General features: G+C 36.7%; 1 protein-coding gene across 8 annotated transcripts in view; it reads right to left on the bottom strand.

Moving 5' to 3' along the window:
* Dync1i2 (dynein cytoplasmic 1 intermediate chain 2) overlaps positions 1-21,068 on the bottom strand; it is a 49,043-nt gene that overhangs the window by 13,310 nt on the left and 14,665 nt on the right. For 3 of the 8 annotated variants that reach the window (XM_029535829.1, XM_021194426.2, XM_029535830.1), the window contains exons 4-12: positions 21,044-21,061; positions 20,206-20,296; positions 16,166-16,225; positions 13,802-13,917; positions 2,414-2,509; positions 2,023-2,185; positions 1,813-1,912; positions 1,254-1,379; positions 275-421 (exon numbers count right to left, since the gene is read on the bottom strand). In XM_029535829.1, coding sequence (XP_029391689.1) covers positions 275-421; positions 1,254-1,379; positions 1,813-1,912; positions 2,023-2,185; positions 2,414-2,509; positions 13,802-13,917; positions 16,166-16,225; positions 20,206-20,296; positions 21,044-21,061 — 917 coding nt within the window. The remainder of the gene's footprint in view (positions 1-274; positions 422-1,253; positions 1,380-1,812; positions 1,913-2,022; positions 2,186-2,413; positions 2,510-13,801; positions 13,918-16,165; positions 16,226-20,205; positions 20,297-21,043; positions 21,062-21,068) is intronic. The other 5 variants (XM_021194428.1, XM_029535831.1, XM_021194430.1 and 2 more) reach the window with 3 other exon arrangements.

Below are 21,068 nucleotides of genomic sequence, written 5' to 3'. Positions count from 1 at the left end.
ATTATGGGTATTCCGATTCATATCAAAATGGCTTTGGAGCCTGCCAGCTTTTGTTCTGTTGCTCTTGGGAGGTGAGCATCCCATCACTGACTTAGCTTTAATATGAAGTTTGTTGCTATTCTGTTCATTAATAAGAGGTTGTCTTAGAAAACAGAGGACTTTGTGTTATATGCACCCTCCACATACAAGGAAGCGTATCGGAAGTCACTCTCCTGGGACAATATTGTCGATGGTGAAGGCCAACAGACATCTAGGGAAATAACTAGTTACTTACTGTGTGTGCAGCAGCTGACAGGGGTGTTCTCTGGACAGGAGTTCTTTTATTGCTACGGTTATCCCAAAGCACAATTTGGCCTGAATATGTACCTCCAACAACAAGATTGGGATGAAATTTTGCAAATGTAGCAGACATTACAGCTGACTGCAAAAAAGCAGAATTTTTGTATTTAAGATTTAAGTGAGGAAAAGTCTGATGAATTAGAAAAACAAATCTATCTAAAATATTTACCTCTCTATTACTTAAGGTATTAGAAGTTTTAAAAACAATCCACTCTATTTTAATATTATAAGAAAAAACTATAATAGTTTTTGTTCAAAAGTCAAATGTGATCTTTAAATGTTTACATGATTATCAAACAAAATAAAACTTGCTTCATTCAATTTCAGTTTTTAAAGCAAAGTTGGCCTGTGACTGTAATATGATAGTAAAGAATATATTAGTTTTGATTTGAAGTGTTTATTTTGAATTATGATACTAGTAAGATTTTAACTTATATAATCAGTAAGAGTCGCAAATTCTAAGTTTTGCTAAATCCACTTAAAAAAAAAATCTACATCTACTTCCTACTTCAACCACATGTTTTTACTTAAAACTATTTAGCTGCAACTCCTCAGGCCATGTCTAAGAGATTCAGGGGCTGAGGTCTAATTATATATTCAGTAGTATGTCCCACTTCCTGTGGGAAAGACGTATTCCAGAAGACTCTGTCTATATGGTCAATCACAGTAACAGAAAGTCAAAACTGCAAAGGACTTTAGGTGCTTAAACATAAGAGATATTAGAAAAGCTAAAAAGGGTGGACCATACTGAACTGAGGGTGCTCAGCTTTGTGTGTGACAGCTGTTTGCAAATATAGTGTGGTTCAGTAAATGCCAACCAATGAAATCATGTTGATGGGAAAAGGAAAAAGGTGCTTGTCTAAATTCATGAATGAATCCTTAAACGTGGGAAGACAGCTGAAGGACGACCTTACCTGGCAGTGGAACACATACTCTGGGGTAGTTTTTTTGTACTTCATATTCCACACGAGGGCCACACCATCAGGCTCATGAGGAGCCTCCTCATTGTTATTATAGGAAGCCACAAGTAATTCTGGATACTGCTCACAAGAATCAAGAAGGAAAAGAAGAATACAAATAGTAAGAACTATTTTATGTTCTTAACTGTCATATCAGGTTGTTCTGAAAACTATCTTCATAGTTAACACTCACTAAGATGTTAGTGTAATTTTAAATTAGCACAATTTAACATTTAAAATGTTTAATTTTTATATCAAGTGTTTAGTGGATAATTATATTAGCAAAATTGAGTTTGAACATAAAGTCCTGAATTTCAAATCTAAAAGCAGTTCAAATTTTTCCTTCCAAGGTATGCAAGTCAATGTGACAATGGCAATGTCAGAAACACCACCCAGTATTGTTTATTTAACATGACACACACTGATTTAATTACAGGAAGTCCTATAACCAAAATACAACTATATGCTAATTAGAATTAAAAGTGAGTTATAACAACTGGTTTTTTATACTTACCTGGGATGACCAATCCAGACAACTAACAACTCGGTGTTTTGACCAACGCTCATCAAAGAACTGTCGGTTTAATGACAGCTTAGCGCCTGCTTGAATCTCCCTACAGAAAAAGATCACCCCCCAAAAAGACAGCATTATAACTTGTGTCATTCTTAATACTAACATACTTTTAAGACTGCAGAAGCTATGGTCTTAAGAACTAAACATTACCCTTCTTTGTCTTCCAAGTCTCTCCCACTGTAGTCAAAGAAGATGTTAATCTGCTCAGAAAGGGCTCTTTCTACAATTCTTGTAGAATGGTCAAAGAAACTTAAAAATTCTTCTGAGTGTAAAATCTGTTGCTTTTCTTCTTCAGTTAGTTCATGAGGGGGAGCTGGAAAAAAAGTTTGTCTTTGTTTTTAAAGTATGATTTAGGCCAATTAAACCCTGTCAACTCACTATCATAATATGGTTCAAGAAATGCCACATATTCTTTTGAAATGAAACTCACCTCTTTGATTTAGAGCATTTTACTCTACTTTAACTCATAAATAATAAAACAAGTTTAAAAGGGACTCAGCAAAACAAAATTAAACAAAAACCCTTAAATATGTTAAGGTACCTTTGCTATCATTCTCTTCATCTTTTTTCAAAGTTTTCTCTTCTTCAGGTTCAACAGGAGGTTTAGGAGTCGCTACATCGTCTTCCTCCTCCTCATCTGAACAATAAACGAAGACTTGCTTAATACAGACAGCTGTAGATTGACTCTAAGGCAGTATCTCAGAGGCATCACAACTCCCTCAAGGTGAAGCACTTGTAAAGAGCCACAAACAATGGGATTTTACCAGCACCAACTTAGAATGAAAGGGAAATGAATTTTAAGATACCTGTGGTACCTCATCAAGAGTTATCCTATTCTGTGGCCAGGGAAGCACACGTGAACTATAAGAAGGATGAACTCCTCATGGAGTCTGAGCTTACAAGCATTACTATTCTAGACAGAACAACATGCGACTCCTCCACAGTTCTGTGGAGCATGCTGACACATTAATGCGGCAGAATGAAGAAAATCAAATGTCTAAAACAGCCCACAGAGCTGGATGCTTCCTTGTGATCTGAAACCATCAGTGTCTGATGGGTCTTCCTGGGACATAACAGTGCTTACATTAACTCTCAGGTTGCTATTTGAGAGGCAGATTCTAAAGATAATAGCTTTGAGATCACATTTTCTATTCTGTCATTTTAAATACGAGTCTCATTATCTATCACTGTGTGATGTGCAATAAGCACTTAACACAGTTTTCTTTAATTTTAATAAAAATAAATGAATACATACAATGTTTGTAAGACTTTTAAAAATTATCAAATCTCATGAATCCCCAAACTAGTATATAACTTGAAATAATTTATTTTAAAATGTTATAGGACATATAGGTTATGTAACCCTGTCTACCATCTCTTTTTGCTACAAACTAAGGTAGAAATCATAAAAAGGGGGGTGGGAGAAGCATGTATTTTTCTTGCCCAGGCACATCTTAGTTGTGTATCAGGGAATGGCAGCAGGCATCTGCAACAGAGTCCATCTCCAGTAATGAAAGCATATTCAGTAAGGGGCTTTCCTTGTCTGTTATAGTCATTTCCCTGACCCATGTACAAAATGATCTAACACACATACAACCTACACAAAAGAACGGTCAAGGATGGGAACCAGCTGCCAAGTCACGGTCCCAGCAGTCAGGCCAGCTGACTAGATAGCAGCAACCAGATGGCACTGCTGGGCTTGTGTCTTTCTGCTGCAAGGTGGCAAGGGGATGGCATAACATCCTTCCGCTTGACTGCTTCCAATCCTGTGTCTTTCCCCAATGGTGAGCCTGTGCAATTACCCACACTCCAGGAGGCTACAGACAAGCCTTTACCCTGCAAACAAAATGCAGCTTGTAGGCCACACCAGCTGCCAAACCACACACAGTGTTAGATTTAGAGAGCTAAGAAAATCTTTCCAACTCTATAGTATAAGCAATAAAAATATAACTGTACCTGTGCACAGAAAGCTTTAAATGACACTGTATAACGCACACAATGATACAACCTCCAACTTAATCAGAATGATAATGACGTATGCCAATCCTACATTACTTGAAATTGAGCGATTTTTACGTCTGACAAGTTTACAGAACTGGGATAAATGGCACGAGTGATTTCAATATATGCTCATACTTTTGAACCAAATGGTGAAGGTTAAAATTTTTCCTTTCAAGGGCCTCAATCAGCCACAAAGGAAAACAGTAATCACTGTCTTTTCAGCCAGCCCAACCGCATTTGTCAGCCCTTTCTCCGTCAATGCAGCCAGAGCAATCAACCTGCCAAACATTCAGAATGGAAAAACAATCTGAAAATACAGGGTATAATGCACCTGCCAGTGAAAATGGCCATTTCAAGAAAAGCTAGTGATCTCAGTGACCCTGCTGAGGAGGCGGTGGCGCAAAGGGGAAAGAACACGTAAAAGAATTCTTAGTGATCGCCACTCTCTTGCGCACTGACACTTCCTTACAAAGCATGCCAATTACAGCTTTTGTGCTACTTAAAAAAAATGAAAGCTTTTTTGGGGCAAAATAATCACATAGAGAAACAGAAAGACACTACTTCTTAGATGAATTCTCATACACAAAGGATTATTAATCTGAAAACAGTGTGTCTGATGGTGACTCTATCTTGTATGTTCCAACGTTAGGATGCAACTCTGCCATAGAATAATCTACAGGGATGCTGAAATGAAATAATTTAATTACATTTACTTATAAGCTGACTTCTAGAATAACTTAATATGAGTGTTCCTCTTATAACACTGTGGGTTTCTTTCTCCTTTTTCTTTTTACATTTAGTATGAGAAAAAAACATACCTCAGCTTTTGCTAATACTATCAGCTTTCCTAATTCTATTAACTACCAGATTCACAGTATGTAAATTCTAAAACTAAGGATATAAAGTCACCCTGGATCCAGCACAAAGTCCTTCTCAAGCATGGTGACTTATAAATTACAGATTCCAGCCCATATCGTCTCCTCCCTCTACTTGGTTGTGCTACACCACCCCTACTTACCATTCCCAAAGCTGGGTGTCAAACTCCTGTTGCAATGCATATAGTCAGCATATTTTAGTGCTAAGGGACTGCCTAATGTGCATACTTAACAGGAAAGATTTCATACAGACAATCTTTCCTTCTGAAACACTAATGTGGATAAAGTGTGATAGCTGCTGATCTATGTATGTTTGCTACACAACACTTGCCAAAACAGGTGGATGGCTAACAGCAATTCTTTAAACACACCCCTTAGAATTTCATTTTAGAATCAATGAACTGATATCCTTTTCTACAATGATTAAACATGGACTTAAAAACTGTAATTAGTACTTAAACCAAGTTTCAGAAAGGCCATTTAAGTAATTATCCAAGAATATAAAAGCAAACATTAGGCTGCTCTAAAAAAACTACACAAATAGACTATTTTCGCTATAAAGGATATTTTAAGTAATTACCTACTATGTGAGTGTATCTATACACACACATCTATATAGTAGGTTATTTACTACACACATGCACACATATATGTATCTCAAGTAGAAGAATGTTTCTCTGAGTCAATGTGCCCTTCTTAATAAGTACTTTTACAACCATGCTATCATAGGACCACTAATGCAGCCCCAGATTCAACACCACAGTTGTAAAGCTTGCCTCAGACACTCCCTGTTACATGGTAAGCTATAACATACTTAAAACTGGGAGACAGTGAGTGATGAGGAAGACTGCTATGCCACATCACTTTACTGATGAATATTCATTGCTACATGCTAAGTGATTAACTCCATGCTTTCCTTGAGAAAGAAGCTAAGGTTTCAGCTGAGCAGGAAAGAGTGTAGAGAAGTAGCAGTTGCTTTAAAATGGCCCATCTCTTGTGAAATGCATGTGAACTAAATTTAATGAACTACTGGATTTTTACTTTGAGTTAACAACACCAAAATTGTGATGCATTTTGGTGAGAATAAAAGAAAAGTGTTGTGTAAATTAAGCTGCACTAGAGACAATAGCAAGGAGTGAAATTCCAGTTGCTAGAACAATCAGCAAAGTGGTGGGTTAATCGGTTAAATCATCTGTGAAATGGGTGGCTTCTGTTCAACTGAAGGAAGATGTCTTCTGAACAGGTTCTCTTATTTACACGCCATTCATACTTAAGATACATTTAAGAAGCCATAAAGTACACTTTTGACTAATTCTACAATATCTGTGTTTAAACAGTAATATGCAAGATCTTAGAAAGTCCATAATAAACAAACACTGTCACTTATAAATCACTTATAATTTTCAGCATAAAGTTAATAAATCCCATCTCTAGTGCATTGCTATTCAGGAGATATTAATGTTGGTAACCAGTTCATTGTTAGTCTTATTATATTTATATTGGTATGTTCCCTTTTAAGATGATTTAATATCTTATGATGAATTCCTAACTTAAACCAGGGAATTTGTGGCTCATAAAAACTATTCAAATTATAAGTATCCCTGTAAGCATCTATCAGCAGTGGGAATTTCCCAATCATTAGTTTAAAAGTCCAGACCAGGCAGGAATGACTTTCCCTTAATATTTTTTAAATAACCTTAAAAAATCTATCTGTCTGCCTGTCCATCCATCCATCTACCTATCTAATCCATCCAGCTACCTACCTATCTAATATGTGTATGTATGTGTGTAGGCACATGCCTGGGTCCATGTGTGCCACAGTGCACATGTGAGTATCAGAGAATAACTAAGTTCACAATGTGGGTCTTGGAGATCAAAGCTAGTCATCAGGGTTGTCAGCAAAAGTATCATTACCCACTGAGCCATCTTGCCCACCCTCTGTGAATTGTGAATCTTTCTTCCTCCTCTTCCTCCTCCTCCTCCTCCTCCTCCTCCTCTTCTTCTTCTTCTTCTTCTTCTTCTTCTTCTTCTTCTTCTTCTTCTTCTTCTTCTTCTTCTTCTTCTTCTTCTTCTTCTTCTTCTTCTTCTTCTTCTTCTTCTTCTATTTATTTATTTATTTTATGAGTGCTCTAGGTGCACATATACCTAAGTGCTAGAAGAGGGCATCAGATCCCATTACAGATGGTTGTGAGCCACCACGTGGTTGCTGGGAATTGAACTCAAGACCTCTGGAAAAGCAGACAGTACTCTTAACTGCTAAGCCATCTCTCCGGCCCTGAATCTATCTTCTTATACCTTCAAATCATGTGGCTATTTAAGACAGCTTCCAAAGGAACAAAGTTATATCAGTATATTGATGATTCATTCCTTTCTTAGTTCTGTTTTTATTTTTACTTCTTGAATAGAATCATTTGTATTTGCTTAATAATTTATATTTTCATCAAGAGAAACAGAGCTGACATTTTAATCCTGAGTATTTTGAATTTGGATATAATGTTGGGGAGATAAGAAAAGAATAAGTAGAAGGCATATGCCATCTACATTAGCATGGGATTTGTCTCAACATAGTCTTATTTTTAATCTTTATTTTATGTGTATGATTGTTTTGTCTGCCATATATCTGTTCATCCCATATGTGCAGTTCCTGCAGAGGCCAGAAGAGTGTTGGCGCCTGCTGGGACTGGAGTTACGGACAGCTGTGCTTCCGTGATAGCTGCAGTGGGGAAGAGCAGCCAGCTTTTACCCACCAATCTCTCCAGCCACCTTAGCACATCTGTTTTTAAATAGAAAAACTGGATTTTATTTTGGCTGTATTGGTATCATTAATAATCTAGTTATCTATAATCTTATTAAATATTACATTTTTGAGGGGGCACAGTTTTATTCTGATTTAAATCGTTTAGAGTTCAAAATTAAGAACAAATAACATAACGTTTACTTCTACTTACATTCTCACATATTAAAGGTTAAAACTAATTCATTAATTCATTAAATGGACTATTTTGGAGCCTTTTAAAACTTCATTTTAGAGCCAGGCAGTGGTCGAGGACACCTTTGATCCCAGCATTCAGGAGGTGGAGGCAGGTGGATCTCTGAGTTTGAGGCCAGTCTGGTCTACAGATTGAGTTCCAGGACAGCCAAGGCTACATAGGGAAACCCTGTCTAGAAAACAAAAACAAACAAACAAAACAAAAAACACACTTCATTTTAGATAAAGCTATCCTGTATTATTTACTAGAAGGCCCACAAATTTGGCCTACAAGTGCAAAGTATGGATTCAAGATAGTAACATTATACAACAAAAGAATCCAAGTTGTTTACATATATCAATCTTTTGTACATTGTAAGTACTAATCAACATTAGTATCTGGTTCATTAAACCAATAAGCAATAGAACAGCAATCTCTCCACATACAAAGTGGAATGGAGGAAGGGAACAGTCAAGAACTGAGCGGCAGACTACTCTGCCACTATAACCACTTTATAACCCCGGTTTCTCCCACCTCAAACTTAGCTCATCAGCTAACTTCCCAGGACCAAAGATGTAAACAAGCTAGTTAGGTTAAAGAGCCTTTAGGATTTCTTCCTATTTTAAATAAATTTCTTTAATAATTAAAAACCAAATATATGGCTGGCGAGATGGCTCAACGGGTAAGAGCGCTGATTGTTTTTCTAAAGGTCCTGAGTTCAAATCCCAGCAACCACATGGTGGCTCACAACCACCTGTAATGAGATCTAACACCCTCTTCTGGTGCATCTGAAGTCAGTTAGAGTGTACTTATGTATTATAAAAAATAAATCTGTGGGCCCCAGCAAGCAGGGTTGACCGGAGAGAGCAGAGGTCCTAAAATTCAATTCCCAACAACCACATGAAAGCTCACAACCATCTGTACAGCTACAGTGTACTCATGTACATAAAATAAATAAATCTTTAAAAACAAACAAACATGTAACAACAAAATCCACTCTAAAGAGGTGGATTAAAAACATGCTATTTTCAGCCAGGCGTGGTGTCGCACGCCTTTAATCCCAGCATTCGGGAGGCAGAGGCAGGCAAATTTCTGAGTTCGAGGCCAGCCTGGTCTACAAAGTGAGTTCCAGGACAGCCAGGGCTATATAGAGAAACCCTGTCTCGAAAAAAACCAAAAAAAAAAAACCAAAAAACAAACAAACAAACAAAAAAAAAACATGCTATTTTCAAGAGTTAAAACTTGTAAAAGGTGAAGGCAGAAAGTGAGGAAAAGCATGGCTCTTGCTTCTGCAAGCTGTTTACCTGCAGGGAAGGGAATTGACTGTGGTCACAGGACCTTAGTCAATCTCATTCACAGTAGGCGCTGAAAGAGCAAAGCACCTGGATTCAGAAGCAGTCCCACCAACTCAGAGTACACTTGTCAGTAAGAACACGGCTAGGATAGGAAAAACAAAGAGAAATGAAACGGCCTTTTAAAAGGGTTAGTGCTGAAAGGGTAGTGTAACCATTTAAATAAAAGGAAATTGCTAAGCCTGGAGACCAGTTTCCCTCACATTACTTATGCACTGCCTTCTGATTTACTGTTAGACTCCAGGTGTGTGACTTCAAGTTTGGTTTTGTTTTGTTTTTAGGGTGAATTTTTTTTCTCTCAGATAATTACAATTTAAAACACTTGGGGCTGGAGAGATGGCTCAGCGGTTAAGAGCATTGGCTACTCTTCTGAAAGTCCTGAGTTCAAACCCCGGTAACCACATGGTGGCTCACAACCATCTGTAATGAGATCTGATGTCCTCTTCTGGAGTGTCTGAAGACTGCTACAGTGTACTTACATATAATAAGTAAATAAATCTTAAAAACAAAACAACCAAAAAAATAATAATAATAAGCCAGGCGTGGTGGCGCATGCCTTTAATCCCAGCACTTGGGAGGCAGAGGCAGGTGAATTTCTGAGTTTGAGGCCAGCCTGGTCTACAAAGTGAGTTCCAGGACAGCCAGGGCTACACAGAGAAACCCTGTCTCAAAAAACCAACAAAACAAAACAAAACAAAACAAAACAAAACAAAACAAAACAAAACAAAACAAAAAAACCAAAAACACTTGCAATGCTGGGACTTGAACCCAACGTTTCATGAACGTGAGGCAAACATGGCTACCACAACACTCTTAGCCCCTTAAGTAATTGTTAAATGGGAACCATCTGGGCTGGGTTTGAAGAGCACCAAATTAAAGCAGTAAATGTAGTTAAGCACAAAGTGTTTTCATTATAAAAATCTTAATTTTTTTCCTTCTGGCTTCTAAAACTTCTACATGAAATGAATTGTAATAACATAAAAAAACCAAATTATCTAATTTTTATAAGTACTTGCAAAGGGTAGAAAGACTTCATGGTATGAGTGAGTATAAGCTTTTCATTCTTCTCCAATTAGATACTCCAAGCTTTAAACCACAAAAGCAAGGAAAAGGTGATCTAGTGCCTTCATATACAGACAGCAGACACTCACTAAACTCAATGAACATTGGCTAGACTGTAAACAAACATGGACTTCTGAAAAAATAACCTCCAAATCTAGTCTGTACAGGGAATCCCGGAAGTCTGTGGAGCCAATGGATCCTCGGGATGGGCTCAGTTTACCCACCTTGCCACCTGCATTTCTGTCAAGGAAGAAGCATTCGCTTTGCTCTCTTCCCAGTGAACATGCTTAGGTGCTTACTCCGAGATCACCACTGAAATGTCACTACTGATGCAGACACACCAATGTGCCATCTAAACCATACCCTCCTTCTGAAGTGTAGCTAAACTACAGTTCTAAACCAATAAACTTGGCACTTGTAGTCAATATTTTTTTAAAAGGAAATATAGTGAAAAAAGAGATGGTACTGGTTTATAAAATCTTATTATCTGGATCTGGAGAGATGGCTCAACCATCAAGAGCACTGACTGCTCTTCTGAAGGTCCTGAGTTCAAATCCCATCAACCACATGGTGGCTCACAACCATCTGTAATGAGACCTGATGCCCTCTTTTGGTGTGTCTGAAGACAGCTACAGTGTATTCAAATAAATAAATAAATAACTTTTAAAAATAAATAAATAAATAAATCTTTAAAAAATCTTATTATCTATCTATAGTTGTATTAGAATGTAAAAAAAAAAAAAAAAACCTTGGGCTAGAGAGATGGCTCAGCGGTTAAGAGCACTGACTGCTCTTCCGAAGTTTCTGAGTTCACATCCCAGCAACCACATGGTGGCTCACAACCATCCATAACAAGATCAGACGCCCTCTTCTGGAGTGTCTGAAGACAGCTACGTGTACTTAATATAATAAATAAAATTAACAACAAAAACAAAACAAAAACCAAAAACCTTAAAGCTACTTAGTATAGGTTACTATCATAAATATACAAAATTTGCTGTTTCATAGCAACACGAGAGACAAAGTACAACTCAGAGTCAGTTACACTTGCTTTGGAATAGAAGTTACTACCTGATATGCCTTGATAATCACCTCTTCTTTTAGCTTCTTTGTCTGCAAATAAGAATCAAGGCTTTATGTCTGGAATTTTGTTTCTTGTGTGTGTGTGTGTGTGTGTGTGTGTGTGTGTGTGTGTGTGTGTGTGTACATGAAAACATGCATCACCTGTGTGTATACCCACAGAAGCCACAAAGAGCATCAGACATCCTAGATGTGGACTCTATATAATCTTTACCTAAGATCACGTAGTGGTCAGGATATATTCAGTACGTACTGGACTCATCAGACCTTTTCATCCAAATTTCATCAACAATTAACACTTAAAAACAATGTATTTCTCAGTAGTTGCTTTCATAGTGAAACAAGAAAATGAACTCTCCCAGGTAGGTAAAGTTTCTCCTCAGTTGGCAACCCTGATGAATTCCTTTAGGTGTGCAGTGAGTACCCACACATGCATTCTAAGAGGATGAGACAGTCCTGGGCTCATGGAAAAGCCGGCAAAGCTCAAGCCTACCAGTGTTAAAGGCCTCGCCCCACAGAATCCATACTGGAGAACAACAACCAATTTCTATCTAGAGCTTGTGTGTGCAAAACTTACTGAATCTTTAAAGATAAATTAAACATTAGGCTATCATTTCCAAATTTCTATAATAAGAAAAATGCTCCCTATACATGAACTATTAGTTTATAATGGGTCCATAATGCCTTATGCAAAATGTCTAAACTGCTAACAGTTCCAAAATCCTAACATATTTAGTGGCTAACCCTGACATGATTATAAGAAAAGCTATTTATAATTATTATTTATTTCATTCAGTATGCTTATATCTCCTATTTTTGAAACACCAATGTCTAAGATGCTGTTGGAGTGTTAATATATGGTAATATACTTTATCACTTTCCTAAAAGCTGAATGGTTATAAAATCCAATATATATATGGTCCCAAAGGTTTTAGATAAGAGATTGTGAACTTATATTCAGAATCTTATCTAAGTCTCTTGGAAAAAAAAAAAAAACTACCATATTTCTTTGTGCTTGAGTCATTAGCTATTAAATGATTCTTAAAGGCATACAGTGGTGACCCATGCCTTTAATTCCAGCACTTGGAGGCAGAGGCAAGTGGATCTCTGAGTTTGAGCCTAGCCTGGCTCTATAAAGCAAGTTCTAGGACTATTACACATAGAAACACATAGAAAAAAAATTATCCTCAACTTAAAATATAGTACTTTGGCTTCAGAGTCAAAGGACCCCATATTCAATACAAGTATCTGTGCATAGGGACTCGAATTACATCCAGATTAAAGGCTACTCAATAATCAACAAAATCCTTAAATCATAAAGGGAAGCTTAAGAACTAGGTCTACGCATGTTCATCTGTGTGGTCCTAGGAATTAAAGCCAAGGGCTTCATGTATGCTAGGCAAGCCCTCTAGCTATATTATTCAGAGTAATACGGTCCTTATACCTTGAATAATAACAACAGTATTATCAGAATATATTATATTCCACAGAAAAGTATTTACTTCCTTTACTGAGGTATACAACCTCTTTTGGAAAAAATTAAGCTTGACATAGAAACACAACGTAAGCTTTTCTACTTCTCAAAGACTGTGAATTTAACATTTAAATCAAGTAAAAACTTTAAAAATTATTTTTAAAAAAATTAATAATTTATTTTTGTTGTAGGTACACTGGTGTTTTGCCTGCATGTATGTCTGCGTGAAGGTGTCAGATTCTTTGCAACAAACTGGAGTTGCAGATAGCTGTCAGCTGCCATGTGGGTACTGGGACTTTAACTTGGGTCCTCTGGAAAAGTAGCCAGTGCTCTCAACTGCTGAGCAGTCTCTCCAGCAGTTAAAGGTCTTTTTTTTTTTTTTTTTGGTTTTTGGAGACAGGGTTTCTCTGTATAGCTCTGGCTGTTTTGGAACTCACTTTGTAGACCAGGCTGGCCTCGAACTCAGAAATTCACCTGCCTCTGCCTCCCGAGTGCTGGGATTAAAGGCGTGAACCACCACACCCGGCTAAAGTTCTTAATAAATAGTTAGAAAAATAAATCAAAGGGGGACTTGTATAAATGGTTGTGTGGCTACATTAGTTTAGCTATGTGATATTTTTAATCTGTGAGCTCACTACAATGTGATTTTAAAAAGATATATAAGTACAGAAATCGTAAGCATTACTAGTTTTATAATGATTCTCTAAGAAAATGTCAAAAATAGGGCTAGGAAGACAGCTTAGTGGGTAAGAGTGCTTACTGCGGCAAGCATGAGGACCTAGTTCAAATCCCCAGGTCCACATTAAAAACAACAACAAACAAACAACAACAACAATACAAGCAGGAGCACATGCGTGTGTGCCTGTTATCTGCAGCACTGTGGAAGATAGCAACAGGAGACCGGCTGCCAGTGGCGTTCCAGGTTCAGTGACAGAGCCTCCTGTCTGTCTCTAGGTAATAGGGCAGAGTTTCAGGACAGGACACCCGTCCTCCTCAGCCTCCATGTGCATCCGTGTGCATCCACCACACTCCCTCACCACTAAATGCCAAACATAAAAGAAGAAAAAAGTCCACATCTACCCACTTAACACAGTCACATTTGGAACAGACACTCACCTTCTTTGGGTTGAGCTGTAACAGGGGTCTGAGTTTCCTTTGTGTATGTGACGATTTCTCGAGGGGGAAAGTCAACTTGAGTAATTTTGGCCATCCCAAGTTTAATAGGTCCTCGTCTAAATAAGTGAATATAATTGCTTTTAAATACAGCAAAGCATAAATCTTCATCGAGCATTCTACTTTTAAAAATTAGGAATTGAACATTCATTTCTATCTAGCACTGAAATTTAAAACCCTGCTTTCCTAGAGAAATATGAGATGACCAATGAATCGGTTTTACTTTAGCAAAAGGATTAAAAGGTAGCACAGAAAAAAAGACATTTCTGAATCGCTCAGGGTACTTACTCTTCATTTTCAAAAGCTGTAGTGTTAGTTCTTAGGGCAGGTGTTGGGGCAGTAGCAGTCTGAGAGGGCAGGAGTTACAGAATGGACTGCTACACATAACAGTTGTGGAAACTAACAATTAGATTCCAGACTGTCTTGAAGAGACAAATACCTCACCCAGCCCTGGTTTAGTTCCACTTACCATTAGCAATGACTTTAAGACTGAAAGTAGGTTTCTGTTGAAAGCCTTCTCTTTTTTTTAAAGTAAGTTTGCACGTGTGTGTGTGTGTGTGTGTGTGTGTGTGTGTGTGTGTGTGTGTGTGTGGCCAGAGGATGAATTTGTGGAGTCACTTCTCTCCATCCACTTTTACATAGGTTCCAGGATCAAACTCAGGTGGCCAAGCGTACATGGCAAGTATCTCTACCCCAAGCCATCTTGACAGGCTAGAAAGCCTTTTTTTAATTTCTTACATTTGGTAGATAATAGAATCCCATTATTATGGATTTTAAGATAAATTACTTAACTTTTAAAAATCTCTACATAGCCAATATTGTCAGTGATTCATAGTGGACATACTAAGGTTAAAATCTTCTAAGCCTTAGTAACAGATTTCTTGAATATAATGAAACTACAGAAGTCAATTCTGATTTGGGAAATGGAGAAAATAACAGGAGAGTTGAAATACAGACCAAAAGAAAAATACCTCTTATTAGTAATTCAGAGAGATTTTACTTAGTTATCAGGTATTTAAACTAAATTATGCTTCCCAGTTGCCTAAAGTTCTCAATCATAAAACTCTCTTGAAAGGACATCCACTACAGGCATTGTTGCCACTTCCCCAGATCTGAAATAAAAGTGTCGCACACCTTCTTCAATGTATGTCACTGTTAATACATATAAACACTTTTTTCCATTTTCTTTAACACCTATATCAGATTCTTTTTGAAAAAAGTAGAATAAAATTAATTTGTTAATAAAGTTAATTTGTGAGCCAGGCACGGTGGCACTCTTCTGTAATTGCAGTACTTGGAGGACTGGAACATAGAATTCAGTAGTTTGAGGCCAGCCTGAACTACATGAGACACCATCTCAACAGAAGAACATAATTAAAACATAATTAAAAAAAAATTCTTACTCTAAAGTACTATATGTGAGCCATAAAACATTTTTAATGTGTTTTCTACTCAGGAATAGCTTAGCCTTAGGGGGGAAGCATAATCAAATAATTAAATGGTTAAGATTTAAGGATACTTGAATCAATCTAGAGTAGTCTAAGAAAGTTTAAGTAAGAACTTCATACTCCTGATGTTTATGATACAGACCATTAAATAAATCACTTGCTTACCTAGAGAAAAAGGAGAGGGCAGCTTATAATTTAGGCACAAATTACAAACTGGAAAGGCTAATAAACCCAATAGTAAAAGAAAACAGTGTATTTTTTTTAAGATTTTACAGGAGAAGAGCAACTTCTCCAAAAGCTACATTTACTGAAAATAAGGAAGCAAGAGGTAGGGCGAGGGAAAGAAGACCTGGTGTAGCCAGAGAGGGGTCTTCTGGCGAAATGTACAAGAAACTCAGAAACTTCCTATCTGCAATCCAGGGCTTACTTATTCAGCTTCGGATGCCTAAGTACATGATTACATACTTCAGAAGCTGCAAATTACCAAGGGAAAAGAGCTATCTTAGTCATGTAAAACGGCTTCAGCAAGTACTTTTAATGTGTACGTATGTGAAGATATATTATACACATTTACATATACATACATTTGAAGTTTTTAGTATATCTTAGAAAATTTTATAGAAAAAAACAGAAATAACAAAGAATTTTGTCATTTAAGTAGGGAAACTTATGGTACCTAGAAAATTGCATATTAAGACTATTTCTTTCATTAATTTTAAAACAATAAATGAGGTTTTTACAGTAAATTATAATTCTTAACTAAACACAATGTTAGAAACTATGGCAAAGTAATATTAGGACAGTTTCACAAAAAACAAATTAATTATTAAAGAAGGAATGTAATAAATCTATGCAATACCCCAAATCGGAATCTGAGTGAAGCTGAAGAACTGATGGATCTGTATCCCAATGCAGCGTCCTAAATGGTTGTGGGCAACCATGAAGCATTAGTAAAAAAGGTCAGAAGTTAGTCAAGCAAATGCACTCCATATACAGCTAACACTAGCATGCTATTTACAACTAAGAACTACATGGTTAGTAAGACTAACACAAAACCCACATACTAGGTCTAACTTCAATGTAATAAGCATCAAGGTGGTTAAAGATGCAGGCACACAACCCAGAATAATTCAGTGTATCTTCAGAATGTGGGAAGCTAGTATCACACAAAAATGGACACAAATAGCAAAAGCATACAAACCAAATATACATTATTTATGGACGGTAAACAAAGTAGGCTATGAAAGAGTTAAACTTTTAAAATTCCTAATAAAAAAAAAAGATTAGTAAAAACAGTTAACATATTCTAATCTTGCCCACAGCTTTAAATGTGTGCAGGAAATTGCCATACTGGTAAAGGAAATGAGTCAACACTTAAGTTTTTTGGTAAGAAAACCAAGACTATCCCACTAGAATACAAAATAGCTAACGTTTCCAAAATGTGACCTTGCTGTAATTCATGGGTTAAGCATTGCCTTGGGCTTACATGTCACTGCTTTAGAAAAGAACTAAGAATGTCTGTCTCTAAAAAAGAATTGATTTTCTTCCCTTTCAAAAGAATTACCTAAGTTTTCGAGAATCTCAATCCTAAATAAATAGTGATGTCTTATCATTGCCTGATGGGTAAATATCTTATACTGATGTTTTCCACCTAAGTTAAAGCTATTCATTATCAGAACAAAGGGTACTTTATCATATTGGCATTCTTGTATGTTAGAAATACTGTATACTGCTCGAAGTTCCATACAAAAGGCTAAGTGCAGGTCTAAATTTAGTACTAGCATCTCATGGAATAATGTTTCTCAAGTTACAGAATACAAAACTAGTTATAGTTCTATAACTTTTAAAACAAAAGATGATTTCTCAGCTTGTCTGTATTATTTATCAATAAAAAACAATTAGTTAAATAAGAGAAATCCTTCCTCTTATGAGGACATAGTTTAGGATTTAAACAGGGTTGGTTATATGTATACAATGAAAAAAAGAGGGCAAAGTGAAGACCTACTTTGTATTGAGCAATGAACAGCAACAAAATTGGGCTTTGTTAAACTAAAAGGAGTTTGATGAGATGGTCTCCAAGGAATGTTCTGTCAAGAGCCTCTATATTATACAAGGGCTCTAGCTGACCAATAACATAAACCTCCTTGTTGAGGATGTCATTAGTCTAAAATCCAGCAAAACTTCATTTCAGAATATGGTCTGTACTAAAACATTCAAATATGTGGATATATATATTCTTTAGACAAATAAAGTGGAATCCTAATTCTTAGAAATAAACTAATCAAAAATAGGAAAAAAAAAAAAAGGGCTGAATAAGCATGGATTACCTAACTGAATAGCTATCACTTACATTTCAGAAAAGTGATTAAGGAAGTAAACAGCAACAATAAAATGCAACTTCCAACATGCCAAAGTGAGTAGCTGCTCATCCTTTTATACTTATTCACAAAGTACCAGCAGTTCCAACACTAATTTTTATCACTTAAAGAGTTATTCGACAGTGGTCTATCTTATAATTGCGACTCTACCTTTCTCCTGGTCTTTGTGTCTCACACGCCTTCGCGCATTCTCTAGACCTTTGTCTAACTCCATCAGCACTTCTGCTCAGGATGAGCTCATCTCATGCACTTATAGATCTGAGTATTCTAGTTAATGCAGTGTACTTAGAAATGCATTCTTTTACTACTGTTTTAAGCATCTACAAATTATCTTCCCATTATGGAGCTTGGAGCAAACTCAGACTTCTATTTGCATGTGTAAATGGAAGAACAGCCCTCTTCAAAGTTATTTACAAGTGAGTCAGTGCTTCCCGGAATACTAGGAAGTAAGACTTAAAAGTTCTTTTCTTTCCTGTTACACTTAGATTAAAAACTATTTACTTTGTCTAATAAAAGCATCTCTTAAATTATCAAGTTACTTCTTTTCTTATTTTACAATAAGTCTTAAGATACACTTTGTAAGCACAGGATAACACAATCTCCTTTGAGCATTTTAGAAAAACATCTTTAAGCTAATGATACAATCACTAGAATGGCATGTTATGAAAGCAGAAAAATCTATTTTATGTGGTAATCTAAAGTATTTGCTGGCAATTTGATGAATTCCATCTGTCTTACACAGTTTTCTGACCTGTGCTTACTTCCCATGCCAATTTACAATATCCTAAAGCATCACTAATAGTTCCTAGGTTATCCATGGAGAAGGACACCTTTAACCATATTAACTTTGAAAATTATGCAAATGTTACACAGTACTTTAAAAACAAACTTACTGACAATACTTTAAAAGAATCTTTCTATTCCTATTTGAAATGAGAAACAATGTGCTCAAGTATAAATTCTTTAAAAATAATGTAATAGTAAAGAAATTTAGTAAATATAGTAACTTATATTGAGAAATATTTTCACTGTTATAATGTTGGTTATAAAAGAAAAAACCTTCACATGAAAATATCAGTGGAAAATATCTAAATATTAGCTATTTAAAGGACTACTGGCTCTTTACATAAAAGAATGTGGGAGTGTCAGGCACGGTGGCACAACCTTTTATCCTAGCACTAGGAGGCAGAGGTGAGTCTGGGTTGGAGGCCAGCCTGGCCACAGAGCAAGTCCCAAGGCTCCCGGGGCTACACAGCAAGACTCTGCCTTAAAAATAAGCATGGGAGCCTGGCCTGGTGGTGCAGGCCTTTAATCCCAGCACTCGGGAGGCTGGGGATTAAGAGTCAAGAGTAAAGAGTAAAAGTCTGTCAAGAGTGAACTATTTTTTCTCAAATCTGAATTAGCTTTTACCTCCAACATTGCTAATATTGCTCTCTTCAGCTGTAATAGGGTGCTGATAAATAAAAATGTGCCATGTACAAACAGGACACAGGAAGAACTGATAATACTCCCCAAAACGGCTTTTAGAAAAAAGATGAAATATTACTGAATTTCTGAAAAACAGGTTTCAACAAGTATGTAGAATCCTAAAACAAACTGGAATACAGTTTTATGAGGCAGACATGAACTCAGTGAACCAACAAACCAATAAACCAATGTCTCCTTGGCCTTAACCCCTTTCCCTGATACTCTTTCTATACATCCTTTTACAGTTTCATCTGACTTGTGTGCATGCACCTTGTCTGTATGTGTACAATGTGCGTGAGCATGCGTGTGCGTGTGCAGTGCCTGCAGAGGTCAAGAGTAGGATTCCCCTGGACTACTATAGTTACAGAAGGTTGTGGGCTGGCAGCCAAACCAAGTCCTCTGCAACAAGTAACCATTCAAGGGCAGATATTTTGTGGGGTTTTTTTTTTGTCTGGTTGGTTGGCTGGTTTTTTTTTTTTTTTTTGGTTTATCGTAACAGGGTTTCCTCTGTGTAGCCCTGGTTGTCCTGGAACTCACTCTGTAGACCAGGCTGGCCTCGTACTCAGAAATCTGCCTGCCTCTGCCTCCCAAGTGCTGGGATCAAAGGTGTAGTACCACTGCCCAGCTATAATTATTTTTTTCATCTTATTTAGCAGAATCAGCTACTTAATAGAACAGAATTGTGATGTTTAATTGAATTGTTTCAATGTTCAATTATCAAGTGGAAAATTAGGCACAACAAAGATGTTTTATTCATAGTCAAAACATTTGTACAATAATGAATACATTTATTTAAATAGAACAAATTTAAATTCATGAACATCTATATTTTTAATATAAATTATCATAAAACACAGCTATTTACAATAATGTGACAGCTAAAATACTATTGCAAAAAGTTACCCCAATTTACAACAGAGAATTTTTATGCTGTTTAGAGTTTAAGAAGTAAGTAATAAGTCAACATAATACTCGACTCTCTCTGAAGCACTGACAGCATCTGGCACTGAAAGCATTCTATTCTATCATTAAAATATTAGGAGGAGTTACATACCTAGATCCCACGGCGCCATCTCCAGAATCCTGGCTTCCAGCTTCACTTGGCGTGCTCACCGACTTGGAGGATGGAGACATAGGAGGAGGGACTAAATAGTGAAACAGACAGGTATCCGCTGTTACCATGGAGAGGTTGCTCAGCTTATGGAGTTTCAAACATAATTTAACATGAAATAATTAACAAAAAGGGAAAAATAATGACAAAGCAGACAAGAGAAACACAAGGGAGAAAATGAACAGTGGGAAGAAAGGGGAAAGACAAAGTCAGCAACATGCTGAAGACTCAGGCCATTTCTCTGGCAAGATGCATTCAGGCTCTGCAGTTAAAGACTAAGGAAAGCTGTAGCTTCATCTCGTCCATCACCAAAGGCGGCCACTAATTTCAAAGGAGAACATTCCTTCTCCCCTTTTATGTGTTAACTGGCTACCCTGACAAAACCAAAACTTTGAAATAGGCTTCAAGTAATTTAATCTCTGGTTTTCAAGATTTGTTTTAAAACATTAAACCTTTGTCTAATTTTTTTTTTTTCTTTCAAACAATTTTAGGGCTGGGAATGTAGTTCAATACCTGCCTAGCATGTGCAAAGCCCTGGATTTGATCCCTGGTGCCTCAAAAATTAGTATTTAAAATTAATACATTTCTCTCCACTGAAAAGAGACAATTTAGGGAAATGATATAGATAAAGGAATGGCTCCTTTAAAATGTTCATTAGTTTCCAGCAATTTGGATGGGAAATGCAAACAGGCCATAAAACAGCATGCCTTCTAGACATGACGCAGCACAGAAAGCGACACATGCAAACTACACACAGCAAGATGTATGGGAACTTCCTTACCCCAGTGCTCAGAAAAAACTGAACG

Source organism: Mus pahari, chromosome 3 (genome assembly GCF_900095145.1).
Source record: "Mus pahari chromosome 3, PAHARI_EIJ_v1.1, whole genome shotgun sequence".
Taxonomy (NCBI): domain Eukaryota; kingdom Metazoa; phylum Chordata; class Mammalia; order Rodentia; family Muridae; genus Mus; species Mus pahari.
The sequence above is the reverse complement of the archived record's forward strand: the minus strand, read 5'-3'. Positions and strand labels throughout refer to the sequence as shown.